Here is a 17395-nt window from a genome sequence, read left to right as displayed (position 1 = left end):
CACTTCCCAAGACATGTCACGCCGATATCGATCACAAACAGAGAAGCCTCTAATTATAAAGACCAAAATTGGAAAAGAACAGGGAGAGGAGAGGACCCAGTGACAGCAATAAAGAAGCTGAACTTGAGTTTCCAGGCTACTTAGGATTCTGCAGAGGAGACCTGAAGCTAGCAAGTTTGTTCACTCATCCAAAATACCTGCCCAGAGGTCATCTGCTCAAAATGTCTTCACTTACAAAAAACATAATGTACAAGATCACATGGTTCCTCAAGCTCAGTTTTTGTCTTGCTGGCAGTTGTCAATACATGAGTTATACATGTGTGATGGAGAATCCTACCCTCCAGTTTAAAACGGTACCAGCAGGAATGATAAAACAACATGCTTTATTTCTAGGGCCAACAGCAGACATGGCAAAACAGAATGAAACAGAAAAATCATCATACTCAGAACACACTTTGAACGTGACCAGAACAGAAAAAGGGAAATCACTGAACAAAAAGTCACAAAGAGAAAGTTAATATTTTAAGAATAAATCAAAATAGGGGTAGTTCAGTTGTACATAAACATGTCTTTGAGAAACTAGAAATCCACATGCACAGAACTAGCACGTCGTATTCCACTCACTAAGCATGTAGGAACAAGACGGTGAGAATGTTAATGAAGCACCGTCAGCAACAAAGACATGGCTCAGGCTGTAAGAGCAGTCGTCTGGCAGTCGGAGGGTTGCCGGTTTGATCCCCCGCCCGTGCTGTGTCAAAGTGTCCCTGAGCAAGACACCTAATCCCCAAATGGCCCTGACGAGCTGGTTGGGGCCTTGCATGGCAGCCAATCGCCGTCGGTGTGTGTGTGTGTGTATGAATGGGTGAATGGAGAAGCATCAATTGTACAGCGCTTTGGATAAAGGCGCTAGAAAAATGCCTGCCATTTACAAAATGTGCTACTTTTGAAAGACACATTCTGGAACATTCAACCAGGAAACAATGTGTTATGAGTGCAGAGAAAATTCTGGCCACGTATAATAGTAGTAGACCAACTGGAGTGGTTTAACATTGTCACTCGAATGAGTGAATTCAAAAGTGAAAATATTATGTATTTTAACAGTATGTGCCTTTTCACACTAAGGTTAATGATTTACAACCTGTATTTTAAGAACTATAGACACAGTTAATGTGTGTTTGACAAATACAACTGACAACGAAGATATACATTACAGACATATAAAGACAAAATATATATATACCTCATACATAAATAGGCACATAACAGAACCCAACCTTCGTGTTACAAACACTGTGAAGATTAAATTAACACAGAAAAAAAAAAAAAAGCCTTCAATAATTATTGAAAAAGGGTTTTCATTGAAAAAAAAATATTTTCAGTGACTGAATCAGGCCACCACCAGGCAAAATGTACAATGATTGCACATACACAGATTAAGACAGAACTGAAAAACTGATGGTGCAAAAAAAAAAAAAAAAAAGAATAATAATAATCCACAACTTCTATGTTTAATTACAAAATAAAGCATACAAATATATAAATTTTTTTACATCTTAATCACAAATGTAAGGCATCTGAAGAGGAATTCACAAAGATACATGTGCAGTTTTACGATTTGTGTAAACATTCCCTAGACGCCACAGCAGTCCCGTCGTTACTGAATCAGCCCGTCTCAGACTGCATTCACACGTGACCAGCAAAGCTGCTCCAGCCAATTAACATTCTGCTTCCCATAATATGGACCAATCAGCACATGGGTCTACATCAGAGATCACTCAATCTGACACAGGAAGGGCTGGTGTGAATGCAGGCTTTTTTCCCCCAACCTAGCAGTAACACCCCTGACTCTACTAATAAACCATTAAGTCTCCGTTAAGGACCTGTTGTTACTTACATCATTTGACAAGGAGGGGGCGCTCCAAGCAACGGAGGAATAAATAAAATTACAGCAGCTTTGACATCACGTGTGAATACAGGCTAAGGAGTTAACATCCGATTGTAACATTTTTCTATACCCAACAGGTAAAGAGTTATTAATTTCATAAATTCATGTTACAGTTTGCTCTAAAGACAGAATTTTAGGAGTTACTGAGGTGTGCCTAGTTTAATTTCTGAAGCTGCAACGCGTCGTATCGTAAGAGATGAGCTAGTTACCTTGGAAACTGAAAGTGTGTTCTGACAAAAAAAAGGATGCAGCCCCCCCTTACAAGAGCGCATCCCAAAATGAATCACCCCACAGCAAACAACTCTTAAAAAAAAAAAACAATTAAAAAAAAAACCCCACTATATATCATACCCCACAAAAACATAAATAAAACCACATCACTTCCAATGCTTTTCATTGCTTCCGGTTTTTCAAAATTTCCGAGATAATAGGAGATGAAGGATCATCATCGACCAAGAAGAGCCACCCAACTCCTCCGCCCTTCCACCCCCTAAAAGAAAGAGAAACAATCCTTTGGCTTCTCGGGCATACAGAGCTCTGAGCTCCTGTAAGAACAGTGCTTTGGCGATGCGAGGTGCAGCCAGACAGCAGTCTGGGTGGCAGACAGGTTGGGGCATGTTCCCTGAGTTTTAATAAAGAGGTCCCTGGTAACCTGCCGTTCTCCGGGCAGCAGACAGAGCGAACAACAAAAGGCTAATGTCACGCCGACTTCAGCGAAGCGCGATATTAACCCTGTGAGGCTGCCTTTTCATCGCGTGTGCAAGGCGAAACAAACAAATAATAAATATCATTATGATCAGCGACTACGCAAAACAGTGAGTGCTCCGGCATTCTATCTCGAGACGTGCAGGTCTGAAATCTAGCCCTTTAACAGCTTAAACATCAGGACCCTTTACTGTTGGGAAGGTGGATCTCTCCTCAACAAAAATCCCTTCCATTTTTACTGCACCATCTTCCATATTATTAGTATCATGCACAAGGATAGAGGATAAATGTTTTAGATTAAATTATGTCCTGACGGTTTTATTATAGTACATTGCAACAATTAATCTCTAAAATACAAACTAAATAGTTGTAAGACGGGCAATGTTGCTGGGCAACCAACCTAACTATTGGTCCACAGCCACACTGCGCCCAACCAAACACGTGCCTCGTCTAACAGATGCACTCTGGAGCAAACGTGAGAACAGGTACCTCGCTTTTGACATACAGTTCAACTTTTTATTGAGCATCAACAGACAAACAGAAATATCTATGGTGTACACGAGCGTGAGGGTCTCAGTGCTGTTGGTAGGGGGGGGGAGGAGGAGGAGGAGAGGGGAGCTCAGCTCAGGTAGGTCAGCACCACGGACTGGATGGGCTCCCGGCACACGGGGCAGAGCTTGTTGCGGTTCTTCAGCTTCTTGGCGCAGGTGTAGCAGGCCATGAGGTGGCCGGTGCGGCCGTGCACGATGCAGCCGTTCTTGGGCCGGCTCTGGCAGATGACGCAGGGCTCCAGGCAGCTGGCCGGCAGGCAGGCCTCCAGGCTGTTGAAGCGCAGCAGTTCGGGGGCCTCGTCCTGGCTGCAGGGGGCGCTGCCGGCGCCCGAGGTGGAGGGCTGGGACTGGGGCTCCTGGGAGCCGCAGGCCGAGTCCTCCTGGGGCAGCGTGGCGAGCGGGGAGCGGGGCCGCTTGCCGTCGGGGACGTCCAGGCCCTCCTCCGCGTCACTGCTGGGGAGGTCCGCCCCCTCCTCCGCGCCGCTGTCGGGGGGGGAGGGCTTGCAGGGCAGGGCTCGGGGTTCGGGGTCGGGGAGCCAGTCCTGCCGCAGGGTCCAGCAGCGGTTGCAGTGACGGGGGAGCGGGGGGTTCAGCTCTTCACAGCTGGAGCACTTCCAGTAGTCCTGATACAGAACAGGGTCAGACTGCATTGCTGCTACAACACACACGTCACCAAGTAAACTACAACTACTTCTATACCACAGCAGAATGAGTCTAAAAATGAGCATACGCCAAAAACACAAGACCTAAAGCTCAAAGTTACCCTAGAAACAAATCCACAGTCTCTAGTCCAGGGGTGTCAAACCCTAGTCCTGGAGGGACTGCTGTGTCTGCTGGTTTTTGGTGTGTTTCAGCACGGGAGATGCATCTTCATTGGCTAAAGAGTCCACACACCTTGTTCTCAAGGCCTTAATTGGCTGCCGATTGAAAGGAAACCACAAAAACCAGCAGACACTGCGGCCCTTTGACACCCCAGCCCTAGTCTGTGGAATTATTATTTTTAGACACTCTAATCTCTATAGGAATTGTTTTTGGTTCCAATACAACACCGACAGGAAAACATAGGCCCTCGGTGTCAATTATCCAAAACTTGCATTCACATTTCCTATAATACAGACAATATTCTGGACACATCATGCTAAAACAAGCAACATCTTGCGCCTTGAACAGGACATGCCAAACACACATTTCGACCACTGAAAAGGAACAACAATCCACCACAAAAAAATAATAATAATAATTTCAGAAACTGCTGGCACTTACTGCCTCCGTGATCTCGGTGTCCTCGTCGAAGGAGTCCTCGTCGTCGCCCTCGAAGATGGTGACCTCGTACACCTGTGGAGCACAGAGCGGCAGTGAGACCGGGCGCCGGGGGCTGGGAGACCCTCCCCTCCTCCCGCGTGGCAGAACGGCGGAAAAGGAGACCTCTTCCACGTCCGACACCACCGACGCCTCGTCGTTCTCGCTGTAGGCGTCTGAGTCCATGGACTCCACCTCGAACTCCACGCTGAAGTTGTCGCAGTCGGAGTCGGAGTCCTGACTAACGCTCTCGTCCGAGTCCTCGCAACCAGAAACACCTACTTCCTGTGGAGGAGAGACGGGGGGGCTGCTGTTACAGCACTGCAGAGGCAGAGAGCGCCAGGCCTTCCTGACTGGCACAGCAGCACTACAGTCTCACAGAGACACACTACAGTCTCACAGAGACACACTACAGTCTCACATACACTACAGTCTCTTCACACACACACACACACACACACACACTAGTCTCACATACACACACACACACTAGTCTCTCTCTCACACACACACACACACACACACACACACACTACAGTCTCACATACATACACACACACTAGTCTCTCTCTCACACACACACACACACACACTACAGTCTCACATACACACACACACACTACAGTCTCTCTCTCACACACACACACACACACACACACACACACTACAGTCTCATACACACACACACACTACAGTCTCTCTCTCACACACACACACACACACACACACTACAGTCTCATACACACACACACACTACAGTCTCTCTCTCACACACACACACACACACACACACACACACACACACACTACAGTCTCACAGACACACACTACAGTCTCACACACGCACACTTACAGTATTGCTCCTGGAGTCCAAAGACTCGCTGCTCCCCTGGTCGTGCCGCAGGCCGCCGATCACGTACCAGGACAAGCTGTCGTCAAACGTCAGGCTGAAGCTGTCCGACTTTTGCCTCTTCCGCCGATCGCTCGCCTCGCACTCCGTGGACGTTCCTGCTGGGAGAGAGGGGACAGCACAGCTATCAGCACACTGACACAGCCAGGAGCTCAGATCTCAGCACACTGACACAGCCAGGAGCTCAGATCTCAGCACACTGACACAGCCAGGAGCTCAGATCTCAGCACACTGACACAGCCAGGAGCTCAGATCTCAGCACACTGACACAGCCAGGAACTCAGATCTCAGCACACTGACACAGCCAGGAACTCAGATCTCAGCACACTGACACAGCCAGGAACTCAGATCTCAGCACACTGACACAGCCAGGAACTCAGATCTCAGCACACTGACACAACCAGGAACTCAGATCTCAGCACACTGACACAACCAGGAACTCAGATCTCAGCACACTGACACAACCAGGAACTCAGATCTCAGCACACTGACACAACCAGGAACTCAGATCTCAGCACACTGACACAGCCAGGAGCTCAGATCTCAGCACACTGACACAGCCAGGAGCTCAGCTCAGATCTCAGCACACTGATAGTGCTTCAGGAATGCACTCTCACCCCATCCCCAACTCAACATTAACACCAGTGGGTTGTCATATCTTATCCGAAAAGCACCAGCGTAGGTGCAGGTTCTTGTTTAATACAACACAACAATTCATCAAATCAATAAATTCAACCAAGACCTTTAATCAGTACAGCCAAGTGTCAAAGCACAGGGCTAAAACAAGAACCCACACCCACGCTGGCCCTTTTCGGATAAGATACGGCAACATCCCCAAACTTGATGATAACCTGGTAAAAGGGAGTTTGTATCTTATATTGGGTTTTCCTGGTTAAATAAAAAATATTTGGAATCCTTCATGCTACACTGTGTAATTGCAGCATTTTTCAGTTTCACTGCATTCAGAACTTGAACTGGTCTGAGACGGTAGTTCCGCTTTAAGATCAGAACGATTTGCACCCACAAGCGGAATGCTATTCCTGGTGCTGATGCAGCTGACGGCGGCGATTCTGGGCGCTGCTGAGTCCGCCGTCTGTTCGGTAAACAAGTCCTCTTTGTGCGGCTGTTTACCCAGCGAAGGAGATCACACGATGCAAAGCGGTCATCTGAGCGCGTTCCCGGCTCCCGGCAGACCACAGTGTACCTCAGGCTAATGGGCCCGGCCCCAAAACACACTGCCCTTTTGTGGCCTGGCGTCTTCCCCTCCCGGTGTCCTGTACCGCTAGCCAGGCTCTTCACAGGACAGCCCAGCCTGCTGAGCAACACCGCTGAGCTAAAACAGGCAGCGCCTTCAGCCAGTTTAGTCCCCCCTCCACGCCCCGGCTACGTCTGGGGCCTGCCTGCACGACTGCAACCGAGCTTCACTCGTGCCTTGCAGAGCACTGGAACGCGCAGCGATAACAAACTCCCTCTCCCAATTGGTCAGGACCCGCGAATTGTTCACCGTCAGCCAAAGCAGAAGAGAGAGGACACCTCCCCGGGCGCTCCTTCCCCCGCTTCGGGAGCACGTGCTCGTGAGAATAGATGTGCGCTACCTGGAAACGAGCTATTGGGAGAAACTAGTCCTGCCTTAGCAGTCACAGCAGCAGGCAAGGAAGTGGGCTCTCTCACCAGGGTCACTGCTCCTCCTCCTCCTCCTCCGCCCTGAGGTAGATGACTGCGAGTCCGAGTCCGTTTCCTGGCAACGGAGAAGCGTGGTCAGAAACGTCAACAAGGAAAAGCTCAGCGCTTCCGGAGAAATCACGGCCAAAAACCCAACTGCAGCGGTCAGATCTAGACGGGACGTGGAAGCGCAACGGAACAGCCAACGGCCGGAAACTCGAGTGCTCTTGGACTGGACGGCAGGTATTATACAGATACATGATCTTGGCGTGAATGTATAGATGATAACTTTAATAATACGCCTCCTTACCTCGGGCCCTCGGTCCGGCTCACTCTGACTCCGTGGTTCTGTGAATGCAGATTGGGAATCTGCAAGAAAGGCCAAAGGCACAGGACGAATTAAAACCCCACGAATCATGCTTTTAACGCCTTGTTCGAAAACACCAACACACGCAAACGCTTCTTATACAGCCAACTAGCCAATATGTGCATCACATGGTTTGTCATGGGAATGCAAGTGAAAAATGTCATTTTATGGCATTGTTTAAGGTATTGTTTATCTGGAATAAATCATATCTAACAGCACCACTGAAACAAAATCTGAATACGCTAATTACCTGGGTTTTTGACAGCGATCAAGTTTTTGGAGATCATAGCATAAAGGACTCTGAAATAAACATTTTACAAAAGTTAGATACTGAGACGGTTTCAGTTTCAGCCACTTTCCACATCTGAAGGTCCATGGCCTGTGTGGGTTCCAACCATTCTGAAGCACTCGAGAGCGGCAACAATATTATGTTTCTCATTATTCTTATTATTGACGACATCATCATCATCATCATCATTTGGGCAATCAATGCAGATTTATTTTATTTATTTTTGCAGAGACAGGCAGAGAGGGCCAGACAGCTGCCGGCGGGCCCAGCTGTTCTGGTCTCAGCCACCTGTCTCCAGCTCCCCTCCCAGGGGACTTTGGGAACAGCTGCACCCCCCCCCCCCCCGACGCGGGACAGAAACACACCGGGGCTCCTTCACTGAGAAGCTGTCCACCCCCAGTACGGCACCCAGGGCGTCGTCAGCACAATGCACGATGTGCTGCTGCCTCTTGTCGTAGAGCTGCTTGCTCATGATGTACTGCCCCAGGTAGAACATGACCTACGGCGCAAAAGCAAACAGAAAGGGCTCTTTAAAGGGAAATCAATTCAGTCAGCTGATGAGAGGCAACCGTGGGGGGTCCATCGGTCTGGAGGGATCGGCCCCACTGTTTGCATATAGGTCCAGACATTTAGGTTCATGGAAGCATTTTCAGAGGACTGAGTTCATAACGAAACAGAGACAAGTTACATGAGCGAATGCAAAACCCCCCCCCCCCGCCCCCCCCAAAAAAACCAAAACTTCTGTTCAGACATCAGAACCACATCATTCAAATTGCAAGTCATAGACTGCACCCCATGACTAATACTGTTGTGGTATATCAAATGATGATTCACACATTCCCCTCTGCCAAATGACAAACCAGTCCCTTCCTTGTGGTACTCTAAAATAAACCTAAGAACAATAGTCATCCTACTTATTATACAAAATAAGTATACCTAGTTCTATCAGCATACCTCCAGTTCTACCTTGCATGACTTCCACAGTTCCAGATCACACATTTTAACCTTAGTATACTTCTAACAGCCAGAGAAAACGCATCCAAATAGGAAATTGTGGTCCCATTAGATCAGCAATACAAGAAAGAAAATAAATGAGACTGTCTCCAGCACTTGTACAGCACTTGGTGGATGCCAATCACCAAAGCCAATGAATCTGTTTTTTTGTGTTTTACTTAATACTAATAGAATACGCTCAACTTTTACAATAGGAACCTGTCTGGTTGTCAGGTGATCTCTTACCTCCTTCAGGGTGAAAATGTCCTTGTTGGCACCTGCAAGCTGCAGCAGAGTCTGCAGCTGCACTTTGGCTCTTACCTGCAGACACATATTCACAACCATTAATGTCTGTCAATGCAACTGCTGACAAGACATTCAAATTCAACAATGCACAAACGCGAAGTACTTACTAGTTTCTCGTCGTTCATTTGGGAACTGCTCAAACAATTTTCCGTTGCCATTCTGTCTGTTACCTGTATCCATGGAGAGAAAACAGAAATTTAACTTCGTATACAGTACAGCATCAGAATTGGAAGGCATCCAGGAGACGTTCTCAAAGCAAAACCTACCTTAATAAATAATGATATATTATATACACATCTATAAAGTCTTAAACTGTACATAAAGTGCTAGAGCTCGTCTGCGCGCAAAAGGAAACTACTTCACTGACGCCAGCCGATTTTAAATAGGCACGGAGAGACATGTCAGGGCTAGATTCGCTTTGGCCGTTTCTGCGATTGGGCGTGGAAAGCCGGCGAATAGACGATTGACATGTCGAAGCATGACCAGCGCGCTAGTAGCTGACTCACCTAGCGGCGGGGACGCGGCGGCACATTGACTGCTAGTTTGGACGGATATGCCCGGGCATGCCCGACTTCTGCACACAACACACCGTGTGCAGCGGCACCCATTGTATTAATAACAGGGCTGTCCGACTGACATGCAAGGCAGGTTACGGCTTCAGAAAACAAAGAACTATGTGCAATTTGACATGTGAAGGACCTGACCCAGGCTGGTTCGGCGCAACATTTGTTTATTTTATCAAGCATTAATTTAGCTAGCTATCTTTTAATCAAAGTCTTTTTATCTTTAAATCAATAACAGCTATACTTTTGCGGTAGTTAGCTAGGTGGCTATCAACGAAGTTATATATATAGTTATACCGAATCATAGTTAGCTAACCGTTTTTTTGCGACAAGCAGATTTTAGATTTGGCTGAATAGAAAGTTTGTTAACGTTTCCAGTGCAGATATAACGTTATCTGTTACGTGGCTCACTAGCGAGCTAACTGGCTAACGTTAGTAAACTAAAAAACACAACATACCACTGCACCTAGCAACAGTTGCCTTACGGTAACGTTAACCATCTTCGGGTAACGTTAATATCCAGCTAGTCTAACGTTAGCCAACTAAAGACTAGTTAGCATGTGTGTTTACATTAGCTACGCTTAACACCGTGTGTATAAGCTGGCTAACGTTAGCTAACATCAATTTCGGCCACTGCTGGGGCAATTACGAAAAATGTACAATTGTACAATACATGTACAATTTCCCCGGCGCTTATGTAGCTAGGTATCTTATTCTGTACTTATAAGTTACTTCCGAATTTAATGCCGAGCCTGGTGTGAGGAAAATCCGGAGGCTTCACGCTAGCTATTGGGCCTTGCAGAAAATGCCTGACCAGCTAGTCTATGAAAACCGAGGAGATGAACCAATTACGGCGATATGCGGGTGAAGTTATAATTACTATCTATGAAAACGAATGACTATTTTTAAAGTTAAACTAAATGTATAAATGAACAATTTCTCATCCGAACGATGAGAAGACCTCTTAATTTACTCACCGATAGTGTGTGGAGACTTTGTCGCCCCTGGTGGTTGACTGGTTGTAGTCGATATGATTTAAATTCCAACGGTCGATTCTGCTCGAGGAGACATTTTTTTCCATGTGACGCGAAAGTACATCATGTTACATGATTATTATTTTTTATAACTTACTGAGTAAGTTACTCCAGTGCCAATTAACAATGGATTATATTATAAAAACATGTTCAAATTAGCTGAGTATTCACCAATTTTGCTCAAACAGCAGTAAACTGTGAATTCTAATGTCTTTATCAGTGTGTATCTTCATATGCAAATTATGATTTCACATGATTAATGTGAAATTAATGTCACAGTTTGTCTGAGATATAACAACCTTTTTGTGAGAGATTTGACTGGCTTTTCAGACTTGTTTTTTCTTTTCTTTTTTCCTTTAACCGTTTTTTACCCCTTACAAAAGTTCAGGAACCAAGAGAGAATTCACACTTTAAAAAAAAAACTTGATCAAAGTCTTAGAAGCTAGGCGTTTTGTGAATATCTGGCACTGCTACTCATGTAAATTGGAAGCAATATTTTAAATTTTCTTTATTAAACCCCCCCCCCCCCCCCAAAAAAAAAACAAACATGTATTCCACATGTAATGGTTACAAATAAACAATGATTATCATTTTCATTTCTGTAACTGTAGCATCACTTCTCAACAATATTCATATTTTGGTTTTCTTTAGCATCCTCTATCTGGAGTGAAAATGACTCATTGAGGATGAGTCAAGTCTTTTTTTTTTTCTTCCTCAGAACACTATGTTCATTTGCTGTTCATTCATTCTCAACAAGTTTGGACATGTGAAATTGATTCAGTTGACGTGGTAATTACTATTATTAGCTGCTTTTGTATAATTTACTTAATGTGACCAAAAAAAAAAAAAATAACTCCTACTGTATGAGCATGAGGATTAAATATACAAAATAATTCCCACAAAAGGTAGCAAATGAAGTAATTGATTAATAATTTCATTAAGTTTGCGTTGTATGAACCACCATTGTTTTGCAAAGATTAAATCAAGAATTCTTTGAGAGACCATAATCACTCTTTAGGAATGAGAAGCCATTACAGAAGCTTGAAAGATACTGTGATGAGATTCTCTGGGGTGAGGTATGGCAAGGCTCAGTTGTCACTGACAGAATTGACAAATGGAGCCACAGGATCACTTTATAAACATGTGATGAACCTTATCAACCGAAGCAGCCTGAGTGCAAAGGCTAAGACATGATTGTGGAGTATTTGCTATTTGTCTTAAGTGCAAGGGCAGTAATGGAAACGCTGACTCTGTGGACCGACAATATAAGCACACGCAAGGCTGCCTACAACCCCAGACCACAGCATTCCAGTACAGCAGATCACTGTGAGGGTATTTTTAAACAGCATTTTTAAACAGCCACTCATCTGTGCTTTCGTCCTGCATCCCCACACTCAGGCCTTCAATTCCCACTTCTTTTAAACGGCACTTGCCGGGGCATATTCCTCCTTCAAAGGAAAAAAAGAAACACTGGCAAGAGAACTGTATACTCTGAAGAGCACTCTACTTTAATACCACATAACCCAGATATGCAGAACCCCAAGCAAGGAGAGTTTGAGGGAGTCTACTTGTCTGACCACCAGGGTTTCCCCCTCCCCCATTTCTCTTTTTTAACATATTGTTCAAGGATCCATGCCAGACAGGTCAAAAAAGCATTGCCCGTGTTATGAAAGCACTTGAGACACAAAGATATGGAAAGTCGAAAGCTGAGCACAGTCTAGTGGACTTCACCCTTCATGGGATGACGGTTGAGCATGACTGGGTTTAGTGCACACGTGATGACAGAGTGACCCGATTCAGTCGTGTCATTTTTGGACCGTCTGCTTCCTCTTGTACTGACCCTGACTGGGTTGTGGAGAGCATACAGGCACAAAGTCAGAGATTCACAACAGCTTGTCCTACTCAACATGTACCTCTGGTTTAACGTGTTTGACATGAACAGTGCCTTTATATCAGTGCAGTGGCTGACGTGATAACAAAGTAGGCAACACTGTCAGGGCACTCCCCCAACCCACTCGGAAGAGAGTCCTGAAGATCTAAATCTTGGGCAAACAACTCAATACCTAAGAGTGAACGAGAAGGGTGAGCAGGAGCCTCTTGAGAAACGTTCACCGTTCACCAGGAATCTCACGCGGCCTTTTCTAACTTTTCTGGTTGAATATTAAGAATTCCAGTCATTGCTGAACCTGGGTAGCGAGGACAAGTTACACAATCGGGAAGGTACACATGCAGCCTGGTTTCTTCCATGTTGTTCTTCATTTCAGAAGCCACTGCATTTGATCCTCTGCATAGTCATTGCTACAACTGTGAAGGCAACTTTTACCACTCCACAGTCATAGAAGAATTTATACTACAAGAAACAATGCCAAATATACATTCAAAAATATATATTTCACAATTATATTTTATAAAAAAATACATTTATGCATTTAGCACAAAGTATGGGGGGGGGGGGGGTTACAGCATTATTAAATAATGAATAAAATGGACTTAACATTTGGACTGTGCTGAAGGCAAATACAGCTCGTTTGCTTCTTACATCATGTCTGTACCCCCTCAAATAACTCTCCTTGATTAAACTTTCCCTGATTATCAGACATAATTTATGGAGCAATGATCCTAGGTTTACAAGAAACTAGCTTCTAAAACCTAAATCCCCTATGCTTTTGCTGAAGAGAAATACAGTTCAGTTTCCTGCATGCGTACAGTATGCTTCATCATAAGTTTTGAGATTGTTCCCGTGTGTGTGTGTGTGTTTTGAGCTGGATGTTGTTTCCCGTTTCCTGGTTTCCCTGTGCTACCCAGTGTGCGAGGCAAGTCTATTTGCATTTGCCGTTCAGGGCTCAGGGTCTCTGGACGAGCCGGCTCTTGCCCTCCTCCTGTTCGGCCAGCTTGAAGTGGGTGTAGGCCAGGATGCCCGCCAGTGTGCAGAGGATGCCCCCACCCTGGTGCAGAGACAGGGGGTCCTGGAAGAGGACGTACCCTCCCAGCAGGGTGATGCAGAACTTGAAATGCCCAAACATGTTGTAGCTGCAGCGCAGGTATGTTAAAGAATTATGCACATGTGAGTTTCCAGGCAATGATCCCCTAATTAAGAAGGGACACACCAATACTGTAAAGATGTGTGGGGGGGGGGGGGGGGGGGGAGAGGGGTTGGGGGATCATATCACAATTGATATGATAAACTGTATGGGAATCTCCAAAATCTGCACTCTGAAGCCCTCCAGGACTGCAGTTTCTCCAGGGCAGAAGACCCGTGTTCGTGAGATATCTCCGGCTTCAAGAAGTCAAGACTCGGTCTCATTAACAAACAGGTGTGGTATTCAGGATGGCCCCAGGGTCATGCCCATTCTCAGGATGACTCTTACCACTATGCTACATTCTGATCTCTGTGTGTGTGTGCTTTTTTATGGTCTGTCATGTAGAATATCTATATTACACTACATTTCCCACACACCCCTTGGGGTCATTCATTGACACCAGTGAACGCACAAGGATACGTGACTGCAGACGTGTTTCCAATGATCCAGTAGATGGACAGGTTCACCAGGAAAGCAATGACCCCAGATGTCATCACCATAACCTGGAAGCAACAGTTTAGTTAGCAAAGGTTGTTTTTTCTCCCCCCATTCTCACTAAGTCTCTTCAGGCCAGTGGTTTCCAAACTCAGTCCCAGGGCCCCCCTGTATGCTGGTTTTCGTTCCAGCCATAATTGCAATCTCAGAATTTTAACAAGCAGGTAATTTGGTGTCATTAGGTGCTTCATGTTTTGAGGGATTGTGTAAGCCACGTTATGTCAGAAATAGCTATGCATGCCATGACGAATAAAATTCCCTAACAAAGTTCATATTGTGCTATATTGCAAACAATTACATGTGTCTTACACAATCCCTCTAAACTTGAAGCACCTAATTAAGCAAAATTAAATTCTGAGATTGCAATTATGGTTAAAACGAAAACCAGCATACACAGGGGGGGGGGCTGAATTTGGGAGCCACTGCTATAGGCAAAGACAAACTGTTATGAATGTTTCAAAAGTAGTCTGAGAAGTGAAGGGTAAGGATAAGGAGACAAACCTCTTGCAGAAAATGAGGTTTGATAACACAGCAATAGGTTTGGTTTAAAGGCAAGTTTGGGCAAGTATTGGTATGCACTGTGATTGGTACCATCTTATCCAGACCCTGTTATCACATCAAATTACCACACCACCAGTTCCACTTTCAAGTGGATCACTCACTGTGCAGGGAACAGTATAATAATGTACAAAATACAAAAACAATTTGGGGATTCCAAACACAACTGAAAAAAGCTACATACCCCAGTGAGCCTCAATTATCTCTTGATAAACACTAAGAATTGGCATATACTGTGCTACTGCACATGCCTTTGTGAGCTACTCAATGCCCCTCACAGGGGGGAGCCAACTCTGTAGGTGATTAAGATAAGGTCACAGAGCTCTTACCAGTGCAGGCAAGGACCAGGGCCCAAATATACCCCCCGCTCCTGACAGGGGCTCGAAGAATGGAACCAGGGTGAGCAGGAAGGCGGAAGACATGGGCGCCTGGTAGTACAGCAGCTGCATAGAGTTCACCTGGAGCTCATGTTGCTTGGCACCCACCCACTGTCAGAGAGAGGGGTGAGGGAAGGGGGAAGGTGACAGGGATATAGAGGGAGAGATGTAGAGAGCAAGGGAAGGACACAAAGCTTGAGAGTGTTAAGACCATAAAGCTGGTCGTTAGCTGCACTGTGCGAGTGCAGGATTGCGGCTGTAAAAGAATTAAGACGTTCACCTCGGATAGGCTGCTACCGTTCACATTCCGTGACAGTGCACAATACTTACCACCTGATACAAGGAAGTAACAAAAACGCCTAAAGTTGCAAAGGTCATTCCCAGCAGGTTAAACCTCACATCATAGTAGGAGTTGAGTATCACTCCCAGGGTGATGGGGACCTGTCGAGCCAAGATTACATAATTACTCACTGACCAATCAGAAAGACGGAAATGGTGTAACGCAAAAAGAAAAACGCCATTCATACACAGCTTCTCAAAGGCCGCCTTGTTAGGGAGAACCATTGGTCCCGTAATAACTACACCTGAATGGATCTTTTCAAGTCGAGAGGAAAGCAAGTAATACTCAAGCTGCATTTAACGCTGAACATTGCATTTTAATACGCATGATAAACACATAACCTGGACACAGACATGTTCCTACGAAAGTCAGGTTTATGTGCAAGCTGTCAGAACAAGTCTACACGGGGATTTGTCAGGTTTTACTCACCAACGTTAATTTTATCTTGGTAGAAAACGTTTTCTTATAGTACAGTGTTTGAATGACAATGATGACAGGGGTTGTCATTGCTTTTGCGAGTTGGTAGGTGCCGATGGTGTTATTTTGTAGGGAAAGGTTTGTGAATACGACGAATCCACAGAAGCTTAGGGCCAACCAGACAATTTTGGTAGGTTTCAGGCTCTTTGGGGAAAATATATCCAATTTCTGGCATACATAAAGTCCTAGCCATGTCACCACGAAATGAATCAGCGTCAGTGTCATGTTTGGGAAACCATAATGAACGTAAATCCATTTGTTGATGAAGACGATGCATATGGACGAAAGTAAGTTCACTAACAGACCAGCCACGATGCGACTGTTCGCAAAAAGGCCGGAGAGTCGAGTCGCCATGGTTAGCCAAAACCCAAGTAGCCAATGTCGTTCGTAGTTAGTTTGTAGTGAATAGTTCTCCCAATCTGAAAAAATGTCCCCGTTCCGCCTCGCATCTGACAATATACTGGTCCTCGAAGATCTCCAGGTAACACTTGTATCCAAACATACGCTACATTCTGGACGTAAACGTTCGCACGTAAAATCACTAAATCACATTCTTATTTACAAGGAGCGCTAAGTACACCGAAAACTCGCCAACTGAACTGGGTGACGACATAAAAAGCGCCGCGATCGAGCTGCAGCAGGTCGGAGCGTCGCCACGTCAATGCCCTCCAGTGACCACCAGCGGTTGAGTGGAGTACTACATTAAACAGAATCGAAACTGAAAAGTTCACAGGAAAACCGCAAGCGCTAGTTTCATCTGAAACATTGCGAACGGTTACAGGCAAAACCACAGTAATTATTTCATTCCAGAACTAGATTGAAATGTTTAAGCTAACAGTGAAGTTAATAAGTCAAGTACTAAGTGCTTACTTTAGACCACTGGTTGGTTAGACTTACTGATTCATTAATTCATTAATTCTCCTAACCCGCTTATCCTGAACAGGGCCACAGGGGGCTGAAGCCTATCCCAGCATACATTGGGCGAAAGGCAGGAATACACCCTGGACTGGTCGCCAGTCCATCACAGGGCACACACGCCATTCACTCACACACTCATATCTATAGTCAATTTAGACTCTCCAATCAGCCTAACCTGCATGCCTTTGGACTGTGGGAGGAAACCGTATACGGGGAGAACATGCAAACTCCGCACTGAGAGGCCCCGGCCGACGGGGATTCGAACCCAGGACCTCCTTGACTTACTGATTCCAAGGTCAGAATTGATGATAAACTGTATGGGAATCTCCAAAATCTTCACTCTGAAGCCCTCCAGGACTGCAGTTTCTCCAGGGCAGAAGACCCGTGTTAGTGAGATATCTCAGGCTTCAGGAAGTCAAGACTACGTCTCATTAACAAACAGGTGTGGTATTCAGGATGGCCCCAGGGTCATGCCCATTCTCAGGATGACTCTTGCCACTATGCTACATTCTGATCTCCGTGTGTG

The 17395-nt window shown here is 45.6% G+C and overlaps 2 protein-coding genes across 6 annotated transcripts; both read right to left on the bottom strand.

Moving 5' to 3' along the window:
* Nucleotides 1-364: 364 nt before the first annotated feature.
* On the bottom strand, nucleotides 365-10605 carry mdm2 (MDM2 proto-oncogene). 5 transcript variants are annotated; one of them, XM_061229653.1, is made up of 11 exons: nucleotides 10568-10605; nucleotides 9135-9197; nucleotides 8968-9042; nucleotides 8094-8227; nucleotides 7690-7739; nucleotides 7383-7441; nucleotides 7082-7148; nucleotides 5354-5511; nucleotides 4627-4785; nucleotides 4465-4536; nucleotides 365-3824 (listed from the first exon to the last, which is right to left on the bottom strand). In XM_061229653.1, the coding sequence occupies exons 2-11, from the start codon at nucleotides 9183-9185 to the stop codon at nucleotides 3270-3272; spliced, it is 1380 nt and encodes a 459-aa protein (XP_061085637.1). In that variant the 5' UTR covers nucleotides 9186-9197; nucleotides 10568-10605; the 3' UTR covers nucleotides 365-3269. The 5 variants fall into 5 exon arrangements, with proteins under 5 accessions (XP_061085637.1, XP_061085636.1, XP_061085638.1 ...); XM_061229652.1 differs by lacking the exon at nucleotides 10568-10605 and adding an exon at nucleotides 10049-10530; XM_061229654.1 differs by lacking the exon at nucleotides 10568-10605 and adding an exon at nucleotides 9534-10021.
* A 2391-nt stretch (nucleotides 10606-12996) lies between these two features.
* Nucleotides 12997-16598, bottom strand: slc35e3 (solute carrier family 35 member E3). Its single transcript, XM_061229455.1, has 5 exons — nucleotides 15904-16598; nucleotides 15465-15575; nucleotides 15087-15245; nucleotides 14125-14207; nucleotides 12997-13654 (listed from the first exon to the last, which is right to left on the bottom strand). The coding sequence occupies exons 1-5, from the start codon at nucleotides 16303-16305 to the stop codon at nucleotides 13468-13470; spliced, it is 942 nt and encodes a 313-aa protein (XP_061085439.1). The 5' UTR covers nucleotides 16306-16598; the 3' UTR covers nucleotides 12997-13467.
* Between the last annotated feature and the right edge of the window lie 797 nt (nucleotides 16599-17395).

The sequence above is a fragment of the Conger conger genome, chromosome 19 (assembly GCF_963514075.1).
Source record: "Conger conger chromosome 19, fConCon1.1, whole genome shotgun sequence".
Lineage (NCBI taxonomy): Eukaryota > Metazoa > Chordata > Actinopteri > Anguilliformes > Congridae > Conger > Conger conger.
Note: the sequence above shows the minus strand (reverse complement) of the source record. Positions and strands in the feature narration are given on the sequence as shown.